At 44.0% G+C, this 27,269-nt stretch overlaps 2 protein-coding genes across 23 annotated transcripts in view; one reads left to right on the forward strand and one right to left on the reverse strand.

The window, feature by feature from the left end:
* The first annotated feature begins 258 nt into the window (after positions 1 to 258).
* Positions 259 to 5,102, forward strand: LOC134201556 (basic proline-rich protein-like). Its single transcript, XM_062676679.1, has 7 exons — positions 259 to 386; positions 529 to 664; positions 749 to 906; positions 1,608 to 1,683; positions 2,451 to 2,553; positions 2,927 to 3,071; positions 4,583 to 5,102. The coding sequence occupies exons 3-7, from the start codon at positions 771 to 773 to the stop codon at positions 4,654 to 4,656; spliced, it is 534 nt and encodes a 177-aa protein (XP_062532663.1). The 5' UTR covers positions 259 to 386; positions 529 to 664; positions 749 to 770; the 3' UTR covers positions 4,657 to 5,102.
* A 3,817-nt stretch (positions 5,103 to 8,919) lies between these two features.
* The window catches only part of LOC101744319 (plasma membrane calcium-transporting ATPase 2), a 194,151-nt gene continuing 175,801 nt past the window's right edge, over positions 8,920 to 27,269 (reverse strand). For 13 of the 22 annotated variants that reach the window (XM_062676646.1, XM_062676649.1, XM_062676648.1 and 10 more), the window contains 10 exons: positions 25,878 to 26,040; positions 25,709 to 25,810; positions 25,228 to 25,407; positions 24,644 to 24,838; positions 23,172 to 23,378; positions 22,650 to 22,848; positions 21,810 to 22,021; positions 21,589 to 21,740; positions 21,067 to 21,190; positions 11,659 to 12,347 (listed from right to left, as the gene is read on the reverse strand). In XM_062676646.1, the coding sequence (XP_062532630.1) occupies positions 11,874 to 12,347; positions 21,067 to 21,190; positions 21,589 to 21,740; positions 21,810 to 22,021; positions 22,650 to 22,848; positions 23,172 to 23,378; positions 24,644 to 24,838; positions 25,228 to 25,407; positions 25,709 to 25,810; positions 25,878 to 26,040 (2,008 nt within the window). In that variant the 3' untranslated portion in view covers positions 11,659 to 11,873. Of the gene's footprint in view, positions 10,475 to 11,658; positions 12,348 to 13,550; positions 14,875 to 15,302; positions 17,413 to 17,590; positions 17,702 to 21,066; positions 21,191 to 21,588; positions 21,741 to 21,809; positions 22,022 to 22,649; positions 22,849 to 23,171; positions 23,379 to 24,643; positions 24,839 to 25,227; positions 25,408 to 25,708; positions 25,811 to 25,877; positions 26,041 to 27,269 lie in introns of those variants that run through there. The other 9 variants (XM_038020804.2, XM_004926009.5, XM_062676659.1 and 6 more) reach the window with 5 other exon arrangements.

The raw sequence follows: 27,269 nt of genomic DNA on the forward strand, positions 1-27,269 counted from the left end.
TACAGTGCACTAGTAGAGACAGGGGAGGGGGAGGCGGGGGGAGATCAAGTGTGACTGGCGCCGCGACCAGCTCACTGAGCGCGCGGGCCACCCGGACCTCTCGCACAGACCCTCCAGGTGGGGTGAGTACAGTACAGTGCACTAGTAGAGACAGGGGAGGGGGAGGCGGGGGGAGATCAAGTGTGACTGGCGCCGCGACCAGCTCACTGAGCGCGCGGGCCACCCGGACCTCTCGCACAGACCCTCCAGGTGGGGTGAGTACAGTACAGTGCACTAGTAGAGACAGGGGAGGGGGAGGCGGGGGGAGATCAAGTGTGACTGGCGCCGCGACCAGCTCACTGAGCGCGCGGGCCACCCGGACCTCTCGCACAGACCCTCCAGGTGGGGTGAGTACAGTACAGTGCACTAGTAGAGACAGGGGAGGGGGAGGCGGGGGGAGATCAAGTGTGACTGGCGCCGCGACCAGCTATACAAATAACACCATGTTTTTTCATTTCTGTACTAATTCCTACAAACACATTATTACAGGCTTGAAGCCAGGCGACGTGAACATAGTGTTGACCGGGGGCAGCACTGAGCCTCAGCCGCAACCTCAAGTTCAGCCTCAGCCCGTCTACAGGATTCAGAGCCTCGCGAAGAGAACTAGCGACTCCTGTTCGATTGGGTACGTGTCGTAGGGACCTCTGTCTTTGGTTGAAAAAGCATTTCTAGGAATAGATTAGCTGATTAAAAAGAAATCAATTTTCAGTTACGACGAGGCCTACCAGGACATGTACGGAGCGTCCGACCGGCTGCAGTACGGGGACTGCTTCGCCGACACCGCGCCCCCCGGCGCCCCCCCGGCCGACACCCCCGCGCCCCTCAGCAGCCTGGACGAGAGGATCTCCCGCGCGCTGCAGGGCACCGGTACGACGCGGGGTCTCTACAAGCTGCCCCATGACCGATGTTGCTTGAAATAAAAAATCTTGGTGTTGCTAGCTCAGAAAAGATACCTTACAATTTTTACTTCTTAACGACGAGTGATCATCCCGGTGAGAAATTGCCGCAGCCCGGAGACATCGGCAATGCTTAACTTTTAAATTCACTATTTATATACAAAGAGCTCACATGTTTGTTGAAATTAGAGTTTATTTGGGAATAATTGAGGATAGTTTTGTCCATTACGGTGGCGTTCAGTCCTGAGCGAGGAGATTTCCCTGTGTTATGTGCGCCGGAAACGCCCATTAGACTACAACAAATACAAACACTGGTGGTACTGGTGGTAGGACCACTTCTGAGTCCGCGCGGGTAGGTACCACTGCCCTGCCTATTTCTGCCGTGAAGCAGTAATGCGTTTCGGTTTGAAAGGCGGGGCAGCCGTTGTAACTATACTGAGAGTTTAGAACTTGTATCTCAAGGTGGGTGGCGCGTCTACGTTGTAGATGTCTATGGGCTCCAGTAACCACTTAACACCAGGTAGGCTATGAGCTCGTCCACCAATCTAAGCAATAAAAAAAAAAACGGAATAATTTACGGAATAATTCATCTGGTTTACTACTGCTATAATTTACAATTAAATATTAATTCATTTATTATGTCACAACAGTTTTATTTGTACTGCGTTTCAGTTCTCGGCGAAGTTGCCAAAGAAGTCACATCGACTGCTGGAGAGGGCGAGGGTCGGGAGAGGGGCATCCTCGTCACGTGAGTGCGGCCCGCGGACTGTTGCGGCAGACAAACTTTTATTTTATTTTAAACGAAAGTTTTAACGTAATTTTCACGGACTTCGAGACGTCCCATTGACTTGATTAAAACTGTATAATCTCAAAACTTACTAATTTTACAGGAGAGTGTTTTAAAGGCTTAACATGTAATATTTTTAATATTAATTATCTTTATAACATATTTTTTTTTACTTTATCTGTCTTTTAAAGTAAGATAAATAACGAAATAAAATTATATATTAATTCTATCAATAGTAGTCAAATCATAGGTAATAAAAAAATTAAAAAAAACTACAACTAAACTACGCTCTTTTGATGGTATTTATGAGAAAAATACTGGTGATACCAAATGATTCCGCATATTATTAACTCAATCTCGAATATTTATGGAAATTGTACACTTTTGATGCGAAAAGGCGATGTATGTGTCTCCGCGTCCTACTGTATTGGACTATATGACCGGTCACCGTTCTCGTCGAACCCGTCGCTGGCGACGAAGGGCTCGACGAGTAAATTAACCCTCAGACACAGCCCACTGAATTTCTCGCCGGATCTTGTCAGAGGGTCGGGTTTCCGATCCAATGGTAGACTCTGCGAAGCACGGCTCTTGCTAGGGTTCGTGTTAGCAACGTCATCAGGTTGAGCCCCGTGAGCTCACCTACTAGTTAAGGTTACGCTGATATAACTTCTGAAGGCTACCAGCTTAGGTAAAAAAAAAATGGAGTACAAGAGCCCGAGTGTCCGCAGGAGGCCCCCCGCGGAGCCGGCCCGCGCCCCCAAGCGCGTGAGCTTCGCCGACGGCTACGAGCCCGGACAGGACTCCGACATAGAGGAGCCTCCCGTCAAAAAGGTACGTGTTCATTCATTATCATTGAATATTCTGTAATTTGAATCTTATTTGGACAATACCAGTAGGAATTTATGGTGAAACTTAACATTTAATTATAAATAAAATACAATAAGCAAAAGATCAGTTCTGTCGCCCCCCTGCAGCTCTTATGCCTCGAGTGTTGCGGAGGCACATACTCTGCAGCGTATTAATGTCCACTCAAAAATTAAAATTCTAAGAGGAATTTCCTCAAAACTCGTTTGGAGAAAGACTTACTGAGGCGCCCCGGGGAAACAGTGCCTCCAGAAAGGGCTGGTGTTGAGGAACCCTACTGGATTGTCGTGTACCAAGACTAAGAGTCGCTCAGAGTACTGCAGGGAGTGTTGTGTCGCAGGCCCGCAGCAGGGCCCCCCCGGCGTCCCGGGGCTGCGCGTGGCCGTGCCCGGCGTGGCACCCCGACCACGTGCCGCTGTGGGACGCGCTGCCGCCCCCGCCGCCGCCCCCCGGCGACCCCCCGCCGCTGCAGCACCTCCTCGCCAGTCAGTACCACACACCATAAATACTATTCATTAACCCATTGATTGTCATGTAGGGCACAGGTGCCCTACGCGGCGGACTGGTATAATTATGTCGATTTCTGTGACGTAAGACTCCTGGATTGCCTAAAATTGCCTTATTTCCTTTGAAGTGAAACTTTTTTAGAAGCGTTGTGATTTCAAACTCGATGAAACGAAAAAATAAGTCCATAGAGACACGAACACATAAATGTATAGGATTCAGCCGGCGAGAGAATGAGATAGAACACATTAGACGTTCTCAGTGTAGTGATTTTTTTAATACAGCGCCATCTATGAGATTATTTTAATACTAACGTGTGTATGAAACCTCTTTTAGTGAATTTTAATTTAGAATTATACGTGAAGTTAAAATATTAATTCACAGAGGGCGCTACCTCATACTATAAAAGATGATTTACAATTATTTACTAATGACAAAATATTACATATACTTAGACATTTAGGATAATTGTATTTTAATTTTTGAAGGTTCTTCTTCTTCTTCTAACACGTGTGAATTGCACACATGTTTTTTTTTTAAAGTCTTATAGTCTTAGGTTTCTTAGATATAGATTTATTTTCAGTATCTTCGGACTCGTTTTTCCCAGAGTCTACTAAACATTCCGGCGCCTTAGTAACAAAAATCGATTTAATTACTTCAGTGCGCCACGTAGGGCACCGGTGACCTATACAGCAGTCGAAGGATTAAATATCGAAACAAGCTTATCGGCTTTCCAGAATGGATTCAACAGAATGAGTACGCTGTGCCCACGAATTTGTGCCGCAGTGAGCACTCGTGAGCACACGCCTTGCGTACAGGCCTTTCGACATATTGGCAGTGTTGTGTTTGGTCAGTTCCGAAATTAGGACCCCTCGCTTCTATAGGGCCTGTTAGATGGATGTTGCTAAGTAATCCATGAAGTATTTTTTTTTATTGCTTAGATGGGTGGACGAACTCACAGCCCACCTGGTGTTTAGTGGTTACTGGAGCCCATATATATACATCTACAACGCAAATGCGCCACTCACTTTGAGAAATAAATTCTAAGGTCTCAGTATAGTTACAACGGCTGCCCCACTCTTCAAACCGAAACGCATTATTGCTTCACGGCAGAAATAGTTAGGGCGGTGGTACCTACCCGCACGAACTCACAAGAGGTCCTACCACCAGTAATTACGCAAATTATAATTTTTCGGGTTTGATTTTCATTACACGATGTTATTCCTTCACCGTGGAAGTCAATCGTGAGCATTTGTTGAGTACGTATTTCATTAGAAAAATTGGTACCCGCCTGCGGGATTCGAACACCGTTGCATCGCTACATACGAATGCACCGGACGTCTTATCCGTTAGGCCACGACTTCTAAGATGCCTACTGACACTGTTATAATTAATACTGTAATGTTGATATTCGCTGTATATTTTGTTGTAACATCATAACTAGACTCTCTGGCAGTAAACAGAATGTTGTAAAGAAAAGGTATACTTTCAGAGTCGGCGCCCCCAACAGCTCGGCCTCCGCCCTTCATGCCGCCGGAGCCCCCGCCGGGGATCCTCTCCTTTTAATTAGTTTCGAAAACAATTATAATAATTTAATTAGCGCATTGATATAATTGAACATTGTTTTTCATTTTAAAATGAACCTTAGTATTTTGACACTATTAGTTTAATTTTATTTTTCATTTGCATAAGAAATTGAAATGCCGAAATAAATAAATAAATATCTACATAATAAGCGTTAGTTAATTTTCGAATTCATATTGAAGAAACATGAGGTTTTTTTTTTAAGTCCTTGTAAATTTACGTATTCGACTTTAAGGTTATACGCAGAAGGGTTATATTTGTATATTTCTCTTTGCTTTAATGGCTTTACCGTTCTTCAGTTCAGTAAGTGGACTACTCTAGCTCGAACTGTTGTAGTTATTGGGCGGGGAATACGTGCTATTGATTAAGATTAAAATGAATCAAATATTTTTATAAAATTGGTGATGTAATATATATTTTTAGTAAAATACGAGGTTTTATTTGTGGCTACCTTCATTTTTATGCTTTCTTTTTTTATTCGTTGCACAGACGGGCCGCGGCTCTGCCCTGTCGAGTAGTTACTGCGGCCCATAGACATCTTGAGACACTTTGAAAAATGACGTTGAAGAATCAACTGTGTGGGGTTGCGGAAAAAAAATCGTATGTCATACGTAAAAAAATACAGTACAATTTCTAGACGTTGATATTGGACCTATCTAATTATATTGTAATTAATAGTAAGATAAACTAAAAATGAATTAAGTATATAAAATTATTCTTACATTTTTTAATAATTAATCTATATTTATATGAAATAATTACTCTGACATATCTGAATCACTGGATTCTGAACTCTCTGAACTTTATTCAGAATCATCTTGTAAGTTTATAATGACTTCGTCCATCATAGCATCAAATCTCATATCTGTGCCGCGCCAAAGAAACGAATCTAAAATGGCGGCGGCGATCATGCGCTCTCACTCTAACGGCCTGGCCACGGGGATCGGCGGTGCGAACAGCGAAGCGGTGGGCGAGGCGACCATTCGCGCAGCACCGTTTGCAGGCCACGGGTACTCACGTTCGCCGCCGCGACTAGTAAGGAAGTCCGACAGCGAAATGTCTATATCGAAATTATCTCGATATTGCTTACAAATTAATAGTTTTTTGGTTCAGGACCTATTATTTGGAAAAGATTGTGAAGTACATGATTTGAATAAGAATCGGAGTATACCTATAGATGGAGAATTCCACAAGAAGTACGAGAAATACTTTGGGTGGCTAGACTTCCAAATAGCTGGTCTAGCTAGTATTTCAGCTATTTTATTTTTTTTATTGCTTAGATGGGTGGACGAGCTCACAGCCCACCTTGTGTTAAGTGGTTACTGGAGCCCATAGACATCCACAACGTAAATGCGCCACCCACCTTGAGATATAAGTTCTAAGGTCTCAAGTATAGTTATAATGGCTGCCTCACCCTTCAAACCGAAACGCATTACTACTTCACGGCAGAAATAGGCAGGGTGGTAGTACCCACCCGTGTAGACTCACAAGAGGTCCTACCACCAGTAATTACGCAAATTATTATTTTGAAGATTTCATTTTTATCACACGATGTTATTCCTTCACCGTGGAAATCAATCGTGAACGTTGAGTGTTGTTGAGTACGTATTTCATTACAAAAATTGGTACCCGCCTGATATTCGAACACCGGTGCATCGCTCAACACGATTGCACCGGACGTCCGTTAGGCCACGACGACTTTAAAAATATAAAATAAAAAATAAATAAAAAATATAAAAATTTCGGCGTTAATTTTTCGCGGCGAAAACAACTAAACTCATTTAATCACTGCACTATTCGCCGCGACTACCGCTCGACTCCGTGGCTCGCGCCGTCCGTATTCATGCATTTGTTTTGCTCGCCCGCCGCATCGCGCGATTCGCTCGGTACATTTCGCCGGTCGCCGGTGCGCGTGGCTTGTTAGGTACATTTGCGCTTGTTTTAGTCGCTAGACGCTTCGCCGTTCGCACCGCGCGAATATTCGCATCGGCGAATGTCCCGTGGCCAGGCTGTAAGCTATTGCTGTCTTTAGTCGCACACGGCGCGTACTGCATGCAAAAATATACCTATCAGTTCTGCCTTTGTTGTTGAATTCGAGTTTTTTCACTTTCAAGTTGTGCGACTTAGATGACTGGCAGCAAAAGTGTCTACACAAGTTGTATCCCAGATGAGACACCTTCCTCTCTGCCAGGGCATAAAGTAAAGCGAAGTATATTCTCATTTGTTTTTTTAATTTTTTTTTCAATAAACAACTTTTTCTTTTTATCTTTCTTTTTATTTGTTGACCCTACCGTCTGTCAGTGCAGGTACATAGACGCCATTTTCGATTACTTTATTGGCGCGGCTTATAATGACAGCAACCGCCCCCGCCTCTCCGCCCCACCGCTCACGTACCTAAGGCGCGGCCAACTAATTCCGCGCGCACAATAGTCAACTGTCGGGCGTCTTTGCTGTCGTTGACCGCGGAATCCCCGCTACCTCAGGCTGGGATTCTAACTGAGGCGGGGACCGGTCTTCGGGCGAGAGTGCATGGGAGTCGTTTAGTTAGTGGATCTTTAACATCTTCAGTAAATTTAGTCGCACATTTACCCCTCGTTTGGCCACCGGCCGGGAAAATAAGTAGTGATACCTACCCGTGCGGGCCTATATTACTCCGTATTACTAGTAATAAAGACTACCATCTACCACAACGTATACATACGATTTCCCGCGGAACTAGAGGTAGGTGGGAGTGGAAAATGTTCTCATGTTGCGGCGAGCTGAACTATCCAGGATGAAAACATACATTTATAGAAGAATCAAAAGTTTTTTTTTTTCATATAATATGTATTGCATTGATTTATTGTATATCGTCGTTGTCAAACCAAAATCTGCTATCTGCACTTTTTGAGATTTTTACTTTTTGACCTTTTCGTATAGTTCACAGCTATTGGGTTATTGGTTTCTTCTTGAAAAACAATTCAATTTAAATTAGTACAGACTTATTTATTCTCTTCAGTTACACAAATACATAGCAAGAACACTCAACTACAATAACGTTTTCTGAAGTGCTGCCACCTAGTGTTAATTTTAATAATAGTTTTAATTTTCATTTTCATTTTATATTTCGAATAACAGCCCTATCTACCGTATAAAAAAAACTGCTATGTGTCTATAGCTTTAATATTTATCTATAGCTTTCATTTGATATAGTTGTTAAAAATTCACCTTCATATAAAAGTTTATACAAAACTGTTTTTACTCATTAATTCAAAATAGAGTTTTTGCACATAGCAGATTTTGGTTTGACAGCGACAATATGCAAAGAATTATAGTTTTGTTTTACATTCACGCAAAAATAATACTAAAATTAATATTCAGTGAACATTCTCTCGGAACGTTCGTGTGGATGATAGCCGGCAGCTGTGCGGTTTAGTTACAGCGACATTCAGTCTTCCTTCTGGAGTACGATTCTTATTTAGGTGGTATAATTCAATAATTCAGTGACAATAATTCAATTCAATACATAAAAGTATGCAATTTTTCATCAATGTTTCTTTGTAATGTTATCACGCAAAACTATCGTCCGTAAATCGTCCGTCTTACAGACAACTAATTTTTTCAATATAATCTTTTTTTATGACTTAGATAGGCGGACGAGCTCATGGCCCATCTGGTGTTAAGTGGTTAATGGAGCCCATAGACATCTAGAACGTAAATGCGCCACCCACCTTGAGATATAAGTTCTAAGGTCTCGAGTATAGTTACAACGGCTGCCCCACCCTTCAAACCGAAACGCATTACTGCTTCACGGCAGAAATATAGGCAGAGTGTGGTACCTACCCGTGCGTACTCATAAGACCAGACCAGTAATTACGCAAATTATAATTTTGCGAATTTGATTTTTATGACAAGATTCCTATTCCTTTACCATGGAAATTTGTTAAGTAGGTACGTAATTCATTAGAAAAATTGGTACCCGCTTTTCTTTAAATAAGTCTGGCGGTAGGACGTGTTGTCTGGTGCGAAGTAGATATTTTACTTTGAATTACGCTTGTTTCATAACGCAGTAAACTTGAGAATTCAACCTCATGTCTCAAGGTTGGTTGCTGTGTTCACGTTGAGGTGCCATTTCGGTAGACATTTAATACCAGACGGGCCAAGTTTTCTGACCACACTTGTACATAATATAATTATCGCAGTTTTTATATATTTATACGTATCTTTGTCCTTATTCTTTTGTGGGTCATAAAATAAAACGACATATTAAAAACAATAAAATAGATTTCATTTATTGTGAGACGAAAAATACAACAATGGGACTTATCACCTAAAATGGTTAGTGGCAGACTGTTGTGTCAAAAACAATTGATTGTTAGACTGAAGCGACGCGCGGCTAGTTGTGCCGGCGACACTACGCTGGCACGTTAACGACTCCTAATTATTTATGTCTTTCATCGGGAAACTCGTGAAACGAATATCAACGAAATTATACATATATATAATATATATTTATATAAATAGTTTAATATACACAAAACGATACCATGACCTCTATTCACTGAAATCATAACTATATTTTTATATTTATTTAAATATGTGAAGTTTTCAATAGTTTCATTTTTAAACTAAGTTTTTTTTAAAAAGGCTTTATTGATTCGAAGCTAATACTTAATTACTTACAAGATTGTTTAATAGTTATAGTAGAGCACGCGACAGCCGCGGCCGCCGTCGCGGTCGGTGCGGCCGCGGCGGTCGCCCAAATAAAACGTAACAACTCTCAAATATCGCTACTATGAAACGTTCTATACAAAATTGAACATTGCCGATTCGCTATAATCGTTTTGATTTAGTCTAACGCGCGAGCGGCCGACTCGGCGTCCCACGCGATCATGAAATGCCAGTGCGATGCTAACTCGCCTACTGTAGCGGCGGCACCGGCCGTCCCGTACCGACCCTCACGAAAATATCCACGCCGTACACTACCTATGTACTCTTCAACAAACTTCAAGTATTTATGATCAACGATTACATTACGATTACTGAATAATTATCTGTTTGACAAGAGACTAGCGTCAGTTGCGGTCGGCGGTGCGGCGGCGGCCCGACCGCACGCGGTACGTACACGCAGTGGGGGAAACCAACAAAACGTTACTCGGAACAAACACCTTAACTAATACACTTTAATAATTTAGTCGAATGTTGCGAGCGGAGAGCGCGCCCGACGCACGAGCGGCAGCGGGAGCGGGAGCGGACGCGCTCTCCGCTTCTGTTCGGGCGCTCATCTTTCACAAAAGCAATATAAAACATTTCATTCCGTGTGAAAGGCGACACGATGGTTTGCGACGATTTATACGTTTTTAATTTTATTAAGTATATCATTATTTTTTTGCAAAACACAAGTCCGTTCGCTCACCCCTGCGCTTAAATCTAAAAATTAATAATTAGACAATACATTTTATTCGTTCAACAGACGCGCGACGCGACCGACGCGCGTATAATAATAAAATATTTCAAAACAATCGAACGATTACAATAAACACACTAGTCAACAACGGGAGGTCAGGGCTCGCGGCGTGGGTCGGTCGCGTAATACTGATATGGTGCAGGCGCGTTACACCGCGGTCTCGGTGTGGCTGTGGCTGGACAGGCGCTCCACGTCCAGGTCGTGCGGCGCCAGCGCGTGCTCGGCCTCTGCCCCCGAAGACTGCGAGTACCGCTTCGAGAGCGCCGTCTGCTTCCGGAGCGCCTCCGCCAGCGCCGCGTCCGCCAGCGAGCCGCGCGAGTCCAGCCCCTGCCGGAACGCGTTCACCACGCGGATCTGCGACACCCGCGTGCCGTGTTACTGCGCGCCTCCGTCCCGCCCCGCCCCGTCACGCCGCGCCGCGCCACGACACGCCACGACATGCCTGGTACTTACAACCGTGCGAACCCTACCTCTGCTTCTCGAGGACCTCTAAAGTAATCTTGGACTGAACGTATGCAAGGGTGGAAAGAAATAACTCACATGACAAATTTACACAGATTATAGATACCCTTAATAAAAAGTGTTACTTGAGATGGAAAAGTGATCTTATCTGTTAGTGGTGAAAGTTAAAGGTTGTAAATACCAGTCGAATTCTTGAACTTTAAATGTTTGCTTCAGTAATGATGAAGAACAGTAATGTGTAAGATCGTAAGGCAGCGTGTGGGCGCGGCGCGTCGCGTGACTCAGCCGGGGGAACTGTAGTTAGTACAAATGTAAGCACACCGAGCCATAAAAAAGAGGCAAGAAAGCGTTAGGTAATTCAAAATTCCAGTCACAGATGAGAGAATGGGGTGGTGCGCGCCGTGGCGACATGCAGACACTAGGGAGGGCGCCGCTCTGCTCTGAATACAGACATCTGTGCTGCGAGGGGACTCTGTGACTGCATTTGTACAATCACCTCTACTCGTATGTGAGCTACGCGACCAAAGCTCTATAGATCTGCCGGTACACTGCACATCATACGAAGCAACATCGATCTCCGATTCTCCTAAGCGCGAAGTCTCCAAGCATGCCCGACCCTGCCTCGGGCACTTCCCCGCCTCACTCAAGCCTAAATACACTTTATGTATGGACAAATATATATCTTTCAACTAAAAGCTTTTTATATTCAAAATATGAATTGCTCTAAATCGAGATGATAAGTTTAGAAAGCTTTCCGTGACGAACCCCTGGTGTTACAGATCGACACTCGAGACCTGGAGGTCGCGGTAAACTGGTGCATATGACGCAAACAAATATAATTACTACGCGATGAGGTATGAGTGCCAACATAACATATGCGAAGCGTTTTTTTACGCCGTCTCAGGAAACCCGGTACTACTATCGTTTTCTCATTAAATATAAATTAAAATTGAATTTAACATTCGAGAAATCTATGCCCCTTTCCCTAGTTTATATTTATTAATGTATTTATTTAATATATAAATCTCGCACTGTCCGGGAATACACATACAAATAATTAATTAAACACCAAAACATAAAGTCATTCAGTTATATTTAACATCGAAATTAAAAATGAATCGACTTCAACTAACGTTATGACTAAATACATTATTCACAATGAAAATTCAAACAAACAAATAATTGAAGTCGATTCTGGCATCTAAAACACATTATGTTGTATCGAAATGTTTGTCCAAACCGAATTTGGTCAAACATTCGTCAATTGGACATGGACACGACATTTCAAACGTCACCCCTTAATGGACGTAACACATGATATAACAGCGCATGCGACAGAATGCGTGCAACATGATGTTCGGCGGTCATGCAGCTGCGGGTGCCCGCTTGTTGCAAACATCCAGTTACAGAAACAGCGGCGGGTCTGCACGGAAGCACGAGTGACAATAAACAGTCCCATAGGACGCTGGACTGACACAAGCAGGCATCGCACGTGGAAACCTAAAGCGAGTGGGAAACATACAGAGCGGATAGTATTGTAAAGGTATCGATAGATAAAGAGTACAGTATTAACATTTGAACATATTATGAAATAAATAAAAAACAACCAAAAAACGCAAAAATCAAAACGAAACTCAAAGAACATAAAAACAGTAGAGGTGAGTGAAACAGCATTCTGTCCCATAAAGAGTCTTACAGCTTGATCTGTGGATGTCTTGCTGTAGGGGACCGGTATCAACCGTTCTTGTAACTCGCCACCTATCACCTTCCGTGTGCAATTGGGATTCATGGAAAAGAAAATAAAAACGAGAACATGAAGTAAGAGACATAAGGCAGGAGGCTCCGCCGGGCGCCGTCAGGCTCCGTCGGTACTCGGCACGTGGCGAGGGCCCTGCTCTAACGCGCGGTCACTAACCACAGTCACGTGTTCATTACAAAGCGAAATAAATTACTCAACAAATGCTTTGACAGATTTGAGAGCTGTCAAAAATAAATCAATCCACTTCTGCTTTGACAGATTTGACAGCTGTCAAATTTAAATTAGCTCGGTCCCTGGTTTCGTTGCGTAATTTATTTTCACTTTTTATTCTTATCGTTTAGAGCAGAGCACGCGTCAACAGCAGTGAAAATATCACAGAGTGTAAATACATAAGATAGTACAGAAGTATTCAGGGGGGGTAGTTACGAAGCGGTGCGCCTCGCGAAGCGATGATCGATATTGTCGGAAGAAGTAATCAAAACATAAAAATTAAATATACACATCAATAAAAAATAAAATACATAAACGCAGGGTACCTCCTATTTGGACATAATATTCTTAAAAAGCACATAAACAGGGAGTGCACTTATATACTACGTCTTCGGGTGTTTCCATCCAGGGCTCCGTTTCATACACAAAAACAAATAATCATAAATAAAAAACTTAACATCCTCTTGTAATAATAATATTTTAAAAAATAACATCAAACATTAATTCTGTAAGTTTTAATTCTTCTTGTTTATATCACATAAATATTTATTTATTTAGCGTGTGTGTCCGTGTGTGTGTCGGCGGCTAGTGTTCGTTCAATCCATGCTGTCTATAGACTATAAGCACACTCATTATCCGACGTCGTTGCTCACATACCAGATGTCTAATTCTCGTTCTCTATAAGCTAAGTATTAACACAAGCTTACACATGTAGACACAGCACTGCAGGTCACTACATACAGCGTCACAAGTCGACTAGAGGCGTCCGTGCGTCCGTGCGGGTGCCGTTAGCTCTAAGTGAACGAGGGCGTGGAAGCGTCAAGCTAGTTTCTAACATCGACTAGGCCTTACGACATACAGGGCCCATGTTGGCCAAGAGCCGCCAACAACAAACATTTGGACCAACATCGAAACATCAAAATCACATTGCGTGACTGCCAGTTACCTTATGAATGCGGCTCTCCACAACGTGGCACAGTTGGTTGAAATGAATAAAACTTTGGAATATAGATACTTTTTATTATCTAAATTTAACAGTTAATGAAGCATCGTTAGGGATGGCGCGCGTCGCGTTACCTACAAAGCTATCGTAACTAGACTCGAAAATAGCCGCGTTTCCACCGTTACGTATTGTTTTAAACTATTTATTTTTTATTATGTTTTTGTTTAAAGTCGCTATTGATGATTATTTTTAAACGCTATCCCCTAATTAAACGTCTAGCAGGCGTCGAGTTAAATCACTACGTAAGTGCGCTTCGAAAGAAAACTAACTCGTTATAAAGAGTAATCATTATATCCTAAATATGTTATACATATTAATAAAATTTGTTAAACTCTAACATAAACGACATCACGGAGATAGTTAAATTTGCTTGAAGAACCTTTCGGAAATGAGAATGGAACTGAAAAAGAAATTGTAAAGAAAAAAAATTTGAAAAGAAAAATAATAACGAGACGGAACCAGACAGTAAACAGTTGTGTAGTGTCGAGATAACAATTCCATGTACGTACAGACACAGGTAGACAAGAAATTACTAAGTACATGCAAAAGTTTTAAGAATGCAAACAGCACCTAGAGTTTTGTAAAGAGATAACAATAATAAAAAATAAAATCGTATCCTTCGATTGTAGTTAGTAAAAGGATCTCTACACAAACAAACACGAAGACAAACAACTAAACTAACAAGACAGCAAAGGACCTAAAGCTACAGCGTAATTTGGAAAAGAAAAAAAAAACAAAAGAAAAAAAAACAACAAGCAAATTTAAATATCACTTTAAAACGTTTAAAAAGCACTTGAAGTAGCACAAGTTGTGTTATCCTTTATATATATATCATATATTTTAATGGCACAATCGTCGACATATTATATAAATTTTTTTAGGAGAAAAATTATTCTGAAATTTATTTTTTATTTACAGAAATTTAGCTTAATAAATATAATTTGTAAATTTTAAATTTTTTTTTAGTTTTAAATAGTTTTATATTTTATTTTTGTTAATATAATTATTGTATATAACCATCTAAACGGTGCACCATATTTAATAAGAAATTTAAACCTAATAAGTAATTTTGAAAGGCTAAATATTTTAATGTTTTGAATGTTGTTACTGTATCGCTACACGGATGGGTACGTTAGCGCGGCTAGGTTAGGCCGTTAATTCCGCGTTTCGTTTTGGGGCAAGTTTTTATTCATCGCTCTGCAAGGAAACGGGACTCAGGGCAGGCAGGGAGCTCCCGCCGGATTGCACGCTGATCCTTCGGTGCTCCGCCAAATAATTATTGACAAATATCCGGCGGCCGGCCAATATGTCCGCCTTTTGCTGGAAAATAACACGAGGGAGGCGTCAGTGACCGCACTGCGCTGCGACAATGCAAACGAAACTGCTCCGGCACGGATCCGGCGCGGCTCCGGCACCGATCCGGCTCGGGTCCGGCGCGGCTCCGGCCGGAACCCGAGGTCGATTGTAAAAGCAGTTTCATTAGATTGTGACTTATTTAAGTTCGATCCAAGGGCATTCGCTAGCTGGGTCGGGATATGAGGGCATCCAATAGCAAATACTAAATAAATATTTAGGAAAAGAAAAAATAAATCTCGTCAAGGTGTCGGGTTCTACAGCTACGAAGGTAAAATGTATCGTAAATAATAATAAGAATAAGGTATAATTTAGCTTGTCCGGTATGTGAGCGTCGGGCGCCGGCTCGGTTAGGTCCCGCACTAACTATGTGGTGTACAAATGAGGCAACAATGTTTCAAAATAATACTTTTATTTAATGAGCGTTCAATATTAAAAAAGTTAAAGTGCCGGTTATGTATTAAAAATTAAAAACAAAAAATAACTAATCGTTACAATACTTTAACAAAATATAAAAAAAAAAATCATAGTAATAATACGAAAACAAAATTTAAATAAGTACTTACATACACAACCGAGTTGATGAAATTAAAATTATGTTCGAATAAAAATATAATATGAGGTTCAAAAGCAATCTAGGTACTATCTCTATTTATTTTTTTTAACGAATAAATATTTAATAAACTAATTTTAGGTGTGATAGTGGAGATTACCATACACGTGTTATTTATACAGATTGTTACTTTAATATTCAAATGCTTTTCATGGATACTTGAGTCGAGTAGGGTACGTTATGACAAAAGAAAACTCAAATTAATAGTTTCGTCTCGGTTACTGTAAATTCATTTTCGAAATTCTGACAATAAATACTACCGTTGGACACGAGTTCAGAGAATGTATTATCAGATTTCCGTTGCAAACTACGTATTAAAAAAAAAAAAAAAAACGTTAAAAATAAAAAAGTACAAATTGTGCATACTCACAGAACTTTTGTTTACATGCATAAATAACACTGTAACATATTAAAGGCATGATCACACTGTAAATGCGAAGCGGTTAACGTTTCTAAAACAAACTAAATAAATAAAAAATTATTTTTTATATTCATTTAAACGAATCAATCCAAAAATAAAACAAACAATACAAGAAACAACTTTTGTACCAAATAATTTCTTTTCGAAAACAAGAAATATACATTGTTTAATAATTATTATTTTGTTAAGTTCAATATATACTCAGTACTTACAAACTAAGCGAAGCCGCCATTTTGTCGAGGCGGCGCGGACAAGATGGCGGCTGGTGACGTCACCGGGCACAGGTGTCTGTGCCGGGGGTGTGGCAGCCATGGCGATCGTGCACACATCACTGTCCCATGCTCTAACGACATTACTGTTACCATCCGCTACCTACGTTAGGTCTCCAATATACTTACAAATTAACTCTCCCTATGCGAGTCAGACCTAAACTTACCGTCAACATCTGAAATAGAGCGATTTCTCTAAGATCGGCGGCCCCCACCAAAACAATTACAAACTTGAACGAAAGAAAATGCTACGCTATTTTTGTTTCAAACTTTATTTCGAACATGTAAATATTTTTAGTTCCTCAGAACGTTACGAACAGATTACTTCGTCGTTTTCAATTTACACAAGAAATATTTTAACTTTAATAAAGAATAATAATAATAATAACAGAAGCACAAGTGTGGTCGTCATTCATACTAAACTTTAGGGAAAAGCTTATTTAAGTAACGCGTAACAATATTCGAGGGGATGTATCGAATTCGAGTAGTTATCGAAGTTATCAATCTGTACGGATACGTATTTATGTATATATATATAATTCCAAAAGTACGTCAGGAAGGGCAGTGGTCCCAAAATTTATTATGAAACGAAACACGCCGGCTGCCGGCGAGACGGGCCCGTGGGCCTCATTGTCCGGCCGCAACGGTGATCCACTACATACGTGAAAGACTACTAGATGAAAAATAACAATTATAATGTTTACTTTTAGTAAAATCTCAAAGTTTTCTAAATGTTTAACGACAGTAAAATTGTATCCGAACGGAGTCCGTCTCTCGAGCTAACTTTACACAACGTCACCGCTCCGGAGCGCGCCGCCGGCTGACGAGAATGCGGCCTACCCGCGTGACGCACGCGCCGCGTCACGCCCGCGCGTCACGCGTCACGTCGCCTACAGGGGAGGAGAGGGGAGGGGGACGCGCGGCGTGCCACGACAGGCACTGTTCGGGACCGGGCGGCTCTGACGTTATAACATTTCAACACTTATAGTAGTAAAGTTCGCAAGGTCGAGAAGACGAGAACAGAGACGGGTCTCCGGGGCTCAGAATATGGTGGTCTCAGTGCGGGGTTCGTCCGCGTCGATGTACGCGAAGTCCTGCGGCGCGGCCCTGAGCCGCGAGCGGAGCCCTGCCGCCGCCGAATGAGACGACAGGCGCTCCTCCAGGTCCTCCAGCGTCGACTTGAAGGCGCGCACCACTCGCAGCTGCAACAACACGACCCACGCCTGACACCGGCCGCTCCCCCCCTACCGACCCGCGACCTGCCCGCGACCTGTCCGCGACCTACCCGCGACCTGTCCGCGACTACCGAGTGTGGGGTGGATGTCTGTATTCAGAGCCAGGAGGCCGACAGAAGGCCGACAGTACCGTACCGTGAGTGACAATAGCCCTGCGCCGCTACACCTCGGTCTCCAGCACGGGCCGCGGCTGCCAACAACATCGCTCCCGCTCGCCGTCCGGGCCCGCCTGGCCCACCTGGCACACCTGGCCCTCCTGGGCCAACAACAGCCGCGTCACCAACACGACCCGCCCGCGACACCGGCGAACACTCCACCGATACTCGCACCTCTCCTTCCGAGCGCTCGTCTGACGACAGGCTCGACGGAGATGAAAGAGACGTTGAGAAGTGCGGCGCGGGCCGGTGGAGTGCACATCGTTCGGGGGCTCCGAGGGGACATACACAGCAGTCAGAGCATTCGGACGTCGTGGCGTGTGTTCGTTGATGAGTGTCGCGTAATGCGAATATGACTCCGGAAGACCAAAATAATAAACTGGGGGGTGAAATTAAAACGAAAAACGAAAGTATAATGTGAGGGAGTGAGCGAGAGGTCTCGGCCCGAGCGGCTGTCGCACTCTACCGGCTACGTCCCTCTACTCGCGACCGACACTCCGAACTAACTGCTAACATGCCAACACATCTTGTTAAACACACATCTAGTCAGGAGCCAAGGAGGAACGAATTCACATTTTATTAGTACACATCTTTCTTTTTTATATCCATTTAGTATTGTGTAAATATCAGATCCCGCTGTTTTACCATTGACGTGCTAAAAAACGTAAAGTGGATCGATATTTTCACAATCTTTGGAGAGAAAAAAAAAACAGATTAACAAAAACAAGTTAGAAAGCTAAAAACGTTTGTTTTAAACTAAAACAAAAGAAACGAACATATAAGATACTGAAAGTGTTAATTTACGAAGGATACTTACCGGCGGGGGGCGCGCTCGCGGCCGGCCCCCCGGGGGCGCGCGTGACGTCACAACCAACAACTACACAAGCCTAACATCACAAACGCAAAATAAACACAACAGGCCGTATGTTGTTCCAAGCCTAATGCAACTACTCGGTATACGGAGTCCTTGCGGGACAGTGTGACGCTTGCACCCACCTGACTGACGGCACACCCCGACATTAAGGGACAAAAAACATTCACTAAATTAAAAAAACAATAAAACAAAAACAAACAACAACAAAACAAACAAAATTATAAGTTAACAACAAAAAGGTAACACAAAACAACAGTGACAACACCGAGTCTGGCCGGCGCCGGACGCGCGACTCCACTCCACACTCAAGTAAACGCATCGCTGAGCAGTAACATAACAAATCAAAATAATTACAGAAATAATAACATTTAAAGTGGATGGAGACTTTTGTTACTGCTTGAGGTCGGTGACGCGTGTTAGTAAGACGCCGTGCGGCCTTTGGGTTCGGTTCGCGTACTCGAGCTATGAGCGTTGGGGCGTTGGGTCAGTAGCAAGGGAGGTTTGCGTTTCACAAGCATAATACTAATCTTTGACATAATCCAAAAAACATACATTAAAATCAAATCAAATTAAAACAAAACCAAAAAAATTAAATACATACATATGTAAAAAGTAGAAAAATCAAACAGTCAGTATGACTAAGAGATAAAAAAATAAATAGGACAGACAGAGATAGAGATAGCCATATCCGCGGTGTACATGTTGAGTGAGAGAGACGTATAATCTATCTATCTATAGGGGTAGTCATAGTCACTGTTTGAGGGTAGTAGTAACGTCACAGCCTACACGAGCATGCCGGTGGGGCCCGCCCGCGCACTGCGCTGTACAATGCACTGTACATTGCGCTGTACAATGCACTGTACAATGCGCTGTACAATGCACTGTACATTGCGCTGTACATTGCGCTGTACATTGCGCTGTACAATGCGCGGCGCGCGCGAGGGAAGCGTCAGACTGTACTCTGTACGGCATGCATTGCGGCGCTCGCGGCCAGGACGGGTCCCCGCTCCCACGACACGACCAGAACAACAGAGCCATAAGGTCGGATGTGATCTCTTAAGCAACTCGCGACTAGTTCCGTTCTTCTGGAATTTTCGATCGCACACAGTACGCCCACCGTACAGTCTGATAATGTCCCAGACATCCGACTTTATGCTTCTGTTGTCGAGTCAAAATAAAATGCGCCGTGAGACCGGGCGCGAGATAAACAACGTCAAACAAAAGGCATTTTACTTTGGAAAATAAACACTAATTTAAAAAAAACGACTAATTATTGCGTTGTTTGTTCGGTAGCCAATTTCGTTTTGAAGGCTAAAAAGAGACGGAAGCTAATCTACTCGCTACAAGAACGTCATTATGCAAAATTAGTGACCGAACAAGGATGTGTTTAAAATCTACGTTATTAATATCATCCGCCAAAAATTATATATAATAGCGTTAACTACATCAACTATTAATTTGTAAAGTGTTTCTCTGTGTGAGGTCTTAACAGAAATATCCGAACGAGAACGGAAGTACAGGAGAGAAAACGGAAAAATGAAAAGAAAAATAAAAAGAAAAAAAAAAGGAAACTCAAAAGAAAAACAAATTTAATAGTAATATGAAAAATAAATGGAACATATTTTAAAAAAAAAACCGCTTAGTTTCTGTAGAACCTTCGTAGTTCAAACAAATGTTCTATAGTCGATTTGTCCGTGGACCACATTCGAACGTTACCTACCCGGACGGTCTGACGTCACAATGCAAAACTAAATGTGTCCATCGTGAACTGAGCCAGCGGAATTATTGAACAGTGACGTCATCAATGGGATACATATCACTTCATTAGAACAGTATAGAGTAAAGTTTTTAATGGAAGCTATCGACAACTTAACGTTGGGATGCCCACGGTCGCCCTGTTGGCCTGCAGACTGCTCAATCAACATTATGCTGTATGCAAAACTCCTATCTAGAACTGGAAACTCAGCATTATCCGTTCAAGCAAATACTAAATGCTTCTCCTACATGCTTCTTTGAGATTTTTTGTACATAATATCTATCAGTCTTTATTATCACAGCCGATTGTTTCACGGGGGTATGTTGGTAGCCCTGAGTAGTCTGTCATAGGGTTGTCAGTGAATAGAAAACGCTGTATTACATTTTATTTTTTTATCAAATTTAATTTATTTTGAATTACCCTCTGAATACAGCGCTTTCGGTTTCTACTGGACACCACATCGGTCCGTGGCCCACAGCAACCCCCGCAAGTTAACGTATCCACACGTTACAACATCAACCGGTCTTGATGCAATATGAGGCATATTGAAACAAGACCAGCGCGGGCGAGACGGCTGCCCACATTTAACAACACAACTTCATTCCCCCCCCTCCCCCTTTGTAAACATTTATTAAAACAATAGGACGCTTGACTGTTTCGTGTTTGTTTGTCGTCATTGTTGCTCTAAATATTGCCTTTAAATGAAAGTTTATTGATAAAATGACTGAATCAATCTTGGATATTGTCCAGTACGCGCGCACAGTCAAGGCCCGGCCGTCCCCCCGCGGTCCCCCGCGTCCCCCCGCGGTCCCCCCGCCCGCCCCCGGCGCGCATACCTGCGTCTGTAGGCGCGTGAGTCCGCGGATCCAGAGGATCTGTCCGGCGCGCGGCTTCTTGTCGAGCTCGTTGTCGTAGTCCGGCGCGGGGGCGCACTCCTGGCCGGCCTGCCCGCGACCCCACCTGCAGCAGCGCACGCTCAGAGACCCAGCCCCGCTCGACCGGGAGATGACGTCTCTGATTAATTCTACTTTTCCCCCCCAGTAATTACGAATTTACCCAATCACCGGGCCTGAAGTGAGCCCACACAGGTAGGTCTTATTATCTTGCCTTTGAGTTCCACATACCAGATGGTTATGCAATACAATTAGATTCATCGACCTCATGTCACAATGTGACGAGTTCGCATCAAATACTTTGTTCAACTCATGTTTAAATATTAAATGACACAGCTGTGTCCCACCGCGAACCAAAGCCAATCTTGACAACGTCCAATTGAAAACATGATTTCAATAGGACGATATCGTTGTTTGCGGCTTTATTTTACAATGCAGTTTACGGAAATAAATGGCAATACATACGAGAGGGTCTTGGGTATTTTCCTAGTGGGTAGCGTGGTGACGAGCTGGCCCCAAACCAAGGTCCCCGCTCCGAAGAACAAGCACCACAGCCACTGATCTATCGTGAGTCCCGCCGTGCTGAACGCCATGCCGCCGAACTGGATGATGACCACCTGAACGACACGTCAAGGTTAGTTGGAGCTCCACCCGTGTGGGGGGAGGGGAGGGGGGAGGGCACCCACCTGCGACAGCGCAGTCCCGACCCAAATGGAATAGAAGATGGGGTTGGTGAAGAGTCCCTCGAACACGTTCCGCTGGCCGTGGATCTTCCTGGCGTTGATCTCGTTGAAGAGGGTCATCATCACGAACGTGTTGAAGATGATGGTGAAGTGCTGCGTCGGCTCCGAGCCCAGCGGCTGGTACCGGCCCGACGGGATGTTCAGCATCTTGTCGCCTGGACACAGACAGCACATGGAGCGCGGGGAGCACGGGGGGCGCCCCGCCACGCCCCATCAACTACTCAACGATTTTAGTCAAAAATATCGGTTGTCTCTAAAGTCGGTTTACTGACGATAGTTGAACGTGGCAACGTCATAAGAAAATACTGATGGAATGGTTTCATTTTTCAAAGGGAAAATTTAAGTTTATTTGTTTGATAGATATTTTGTATGGACAATTGACACCGCATTCACTTTTCACTGAACTTCATACTTGACAAAAACATGTAAATGTATTATTGTATAGCAGCTGTCCACGCAGATGCATCGCTCACTCAAGTAGGAGAGAGACAGATGTCGAACGTTGCCGAACGCGGAGGCCGATTGTGCCTCTTTGTCGCTTGTTGCGCGCTCTCGCTTGCACTTCAAGCCTTAAATGGAACGCCTCAGAGCGAGGTAACGCCGCATGAGTCATGTTTTTTCGTGCATGCAACCGGCTCCATCGAATTATAAGACGTTGTCACGTCAAAATCAATTAATTGTGCCTTTATGAAGGGAACGTGTATGTAATTTATCATTTACATTCCGCAAAACGAAGACAATGCTCGCTGACTACCACTACTGAAACATTCACAGTATAATTACCGACAAACAACAGCATGAATATGATGAAGAGCTGATAGATGGCCTGTCCGAGGATGTTCTTCATCATGGTGCGCGAGATGAGGGGCTTGGTCCGTCCGTACGGCTTCCGCTGCAGCAAGTCCGGGGTCGGCATCTCCGTGGCCAGCGCCAGGGACGCCAGCGTGTCCATGATCAGGTTCACCCACAGCATCTGGACCGCCTGGAAACGGAGGAGATCCGAGTCACGTACGAGAGTGGAGCCGCAGCAGGTGTGCGCTGGTGGTAGGACCTCTTACTAGTGGTAGAACCTCTTTACTGGTGGTAGGACCTCTTACTGGTGGTAGGACCTCTTTACTGGTGGTAGGACCTCTTGTGAGTCCGCGCGGGTAGGTACCACCACCCTGCTTATTTCTGCCGTGAAGCAGTAATGCGTTTCGGTTTGAAGGTTGGGGCAGTCGTTGTAACTATACTTGACTATACTTGTGGTTGCTATGGGCTCCACCTATTAGCTCGTCCACCCAGCTAAGCAATAAATAAAAGAACCTTGAGCGGGCTGTCCTGGATGGCGCAGGCTCCGATGAAGGCCACGATGACGGCCACCACGTTGACGGTGAGCTGGAACTGCAGGAACTTGGCGATGGAGTCGTACACGTTGCGGCCCCACATCACCGCCTTCACGATCGACGAGAAGTTGTCGTCCGTCAGGATGATGTCGGACGCCTCCTTAGCCACGTCCGTGCCGGCGATGCCCTGGGACCACAGCGAACGTCTTGCTCATTTTTTATTCACTAATTGATTAATATGCAGCATGCAACATTCGGTCGCACTCGGGCGTCATCGGGCGTGATCGGAGTTCCCGAACGCGCAGGTGTCCCGTGACGTTTCTACTGGTGGTAGGACTTCTTGTGAGTCCGCGCGGGTAGGTACCTCCACCTTGCCTATTTCTGCCGTGAAGCAGTAATGCGTTTCGGTTTGAAGGGTGGGGCAGCCGTTGTAACTATAATTGAGACCTTAGAACTTATATCTCAAGGTGGGTGGCGCATTTACGTTGTAGATGTCCATGGGCTCCAGTAACCACTTAACACCAGGTGGGCCGTGAGCTCGCCCATTCATCTAAGCAACCAAAAAAAAAAAGTCATGCAACAAGATTCGCGCGCGTCGATTTGATTGTAAAAACGTAATTTTACACATTGTACACATTATAGATATTGTTCAAATGGTGTGTTTGTCTTTTATATGTTCGGAGTAAAATATCCCGCGAATGCGAACAACAAATAACAAACCACAAATACTATCCGCAATGGAAAGAGTCTCGCCAGGTTACGTTGACGACTCGGCTGTTTTTTAAATGTCAGAATAAAAATATTAAAAATAGCAAAATTTTATGATCATTTGTGTGCTTTTTTTAAAGTATTGAATAATACAGAGATAGAGGGTCGGCGGTCCCGGGGCGCTGTTCGGAAGTGGCGCGATTAAGGTTTTTGTCAAATACCTTCATCTACCCACTTTTTTTTTGGAATTAAACTACTGACGAGCTTTTTCCGACAGAGCAGTTCCGTGTGCAGTAGTTATATGCACAGCTCGGAGCGCGTGCGGGCGGCGCGCTCATTTCTCCGTAGATGTTTCAATTTTATACTGAGCACGTGGTAAATTGATAACCTTCGTTTTTTAATGTTTGGTAAAATAAACGCTTACTACTTGGTAGAACAGAAATATTGGGTGTATGTGAGCGTGTGCGCGTGTGTATATGCGTGTGTGTGTATTTATTTATTTATACTCTATGCACAAAACAAAAGTTGTACACAGGCGGACTTAATGCCATGGCCATTCTTTTCCAGTCGACCATAGGGTGGTGCAGAGATAATGCATGGTAGGTGCTGGTATTTCTGCAGATGTTTGTGTCTGGGTGTGTGGGCTGGTGTGTCTGTGTGTGCATGTGTATGTGCGTGACTGTTTGTACGTGCGTGTCAGCGCGTGTGTGTGTGCGTGTGTGCGTGCGTGTAGTGGCGGCGCACCATGGCGAATCCGACGTCGGCCTTCTTGAGCGCGGGTCCGTCGTTGGTCCCGTCCCCGGTGACGGCCACCACCTCGCGCGTGTCGAATGCCTTGGACTCGATCATGCCTTTGACGAGCGTGTACTTGTCCGTGGGCGACGAGCGCGCCAGCACGCGCAGGCTGGGCCACACCTTGTCCACCAGCTGCTGCTGCACCTGCACACGTAGCGAGACGCATTAGCATTCCTGTTTAACTAAACAAATCGTCGCGGTCAAACCAAAATCTGCTATGTGCAAAAACTATATTTTGAATAAACGAGTAAAAACATTTTTAAGAACTATATCAAATGAAAGCTCTAGATAAATATTAAAGCTATAGACACATAACAGTTTTTTTTATACGGTACATAGGCTTGTGAAATATACGAAAGGTCAAAAAGTAAAAATAAAAAAAAAATGCACATAGCAGATTTTGATTTGACAATCGACGAAATATTATAATCACTTTATTAGAATTTAAAAGTCACATTTCTTTAGACTTATTTGAGAATTCCAAATATTAATATTTCGAGGATTTACTGAGGGGGGTTGGGGGGTGAGCTCACCTCTCCGTTGGCGTCCCGTATGCGTTGGTTGAACTCCTTCCCCTCGAGCACCAGGAAGTCGTCCGTGGGCCTGAGGATGCCGCACTTCATGGCGATGGAGCGCGCGGTGTTCACGTTGTCTCCCGTCACCATGCGCACCGTGATGCCGGCCTTCTGACACTTGCGGATGGCCTCTGGAACCTGCAGCGTTGCCGTGGTGCATTACCATACATAAATCGTGATAACGGTTATTGTTAGACAGACCTTTTATTATTCGAAATAGTTATCTTTCCTTTGATGTATCCCCCCCGTAGGGCGGATTCCTTTTGCTTGTTTTAAGTTTATTTTATACAAAAGTTTAGGTCTTTTATTTATCGACTGAGACACTGCGAAGTCTGCCGGGTCAGCTAGTTTATAATGAAAAATAGTAAAAAATATTTATAATGAAGGAATTAAAAATAATTAAGAAAATTTGTTTTGAGAACAAACGATGTTGGCTTACCTCGGGCCTCACGGGGTCCTCGATCCCTACAACGCAGAGGCAGGTCAGGTTGTTCACGATGTTGTCCTCGTCGTCCCAGTGCGGCTCCTGGTCCACGTGCACCTGCGACACAGGGGGGCGTGAGGGGGGGCGGCGCGGGAGGGGCGGGGGCTCCTCCGCGCGCCCTTACCTGGTTGATGTCCGCCTTCCCGGGCACGAAGTCCCGGTAGGCCACGGAGATGGTCCGCAGCCCGTCGCAGGCCATGGGCTCGATGACCTGGCGCACGAGCCGCTCCTGCATGTCGCGCGTGAACTTCTCCAGGCGGCCCTCGTGCCCGTAGATGAAGGCGCACCTGCACAGCGGTACAGCTGTAGCTACACCCTACTCCCGACACTAAGTACTTCTTCGAAGCTTTTCATAATTTTATCAAATCTTTTTTTTTTGTTGCTTAATATGGGTGGACGAGCTCACAGCCCACCTGGTGTTAAGTGATTACCGGAGCCCATAGACATCTACAACGTAAATGCGCCACCCACCTTGAGATATAAGTTCTAAGATCTCAGTATAGTTACAACGGCTGCCACACCCTTCAAACCGAAACGCATTACTGCTTCACGGCAGAAATAGGCAGGGCGGTGGTACCTACCCGTGCGGACTCTCAAGAAGTCCTACCACCAGTAAAGTAAGCTTAGAGAGACTATTCGTGACAGGGAAGATCGAGGGAAAGAGACCGCGCGGGCGTACTCCGACAAGGTGGTTCGACCAAATCCGCACCACACTAGAGGTCCCATTCCACGACGCCCTGCATGCGGCCAATGATCGGAGGCGCTGGCGGGACATCACAAGGAGCAAAATCCTGTCGAAATATACGGGCACGACCCTCAGCAGTGAGGAAACGACGCGAGGAGGAGGAGATCGAGTGCGTCTTACCAATTCGACAGTTACACAAAGTATCGACCAGCACGGTCACAGCAACAGTTCCAGCGAACACAAATGTGAGCTACTAAATGTCATATTGAGGAAGTAAGAGTGGAGTGTGTATACTTATATATTATAGCATAGCATAGTATTAGCATAGCATTTAGTATATAACATAGTTAATAGGTGAAATCTCGTATGTCACCCTAATAAGGCGGATCACTAAGAAACATGGGCTTCTTCATAATTGTAAACTAGGATTGATATGATAATTAAACATGGAATACACGCAAGAAGAAGTTTTCCTTTAACACCTCCCAACGAACAACATTACAAGAGTACTATATGACCGACAAAATATGAGAGGACTATGTGGTGGTAGGACCTCTTGTGAGTCCGCACGGGTAGGTACCACCACGCAGCCTATTTCTGCCGTGAAGCAGTAATGCGTTTCGGTTTGAAGGGTGGGGCAGCCGCTGTAACTATACTGAGATTTTACAACTTATATCTCAAGGTGGGTGGCGCATTTACGTTGTGGATGTCTATGGGTTCTAGTAACCACTTAACACCAGGTGGGCTGTGAACTCGTCCACCCATCTAAACAATAAAAAAAATACTATATGAACGACAAAGTATGAGAGGACAATAAGGTGTTAATTAAGT

Source organism: Bombyx mori, chromosome 27 (genome assembly GCF_030269925.1).
Source record: "Bombyx mori chromosome 27, ASM3026992v2".
In the NCBI taxonomy this organism is placed as follows: domain Eukaryota; kingdom Metazoa; phylum Arthropoda; class Insecta; order Lepidoptera; family Bombycidae; genus Bombyx; species Bombyx mori.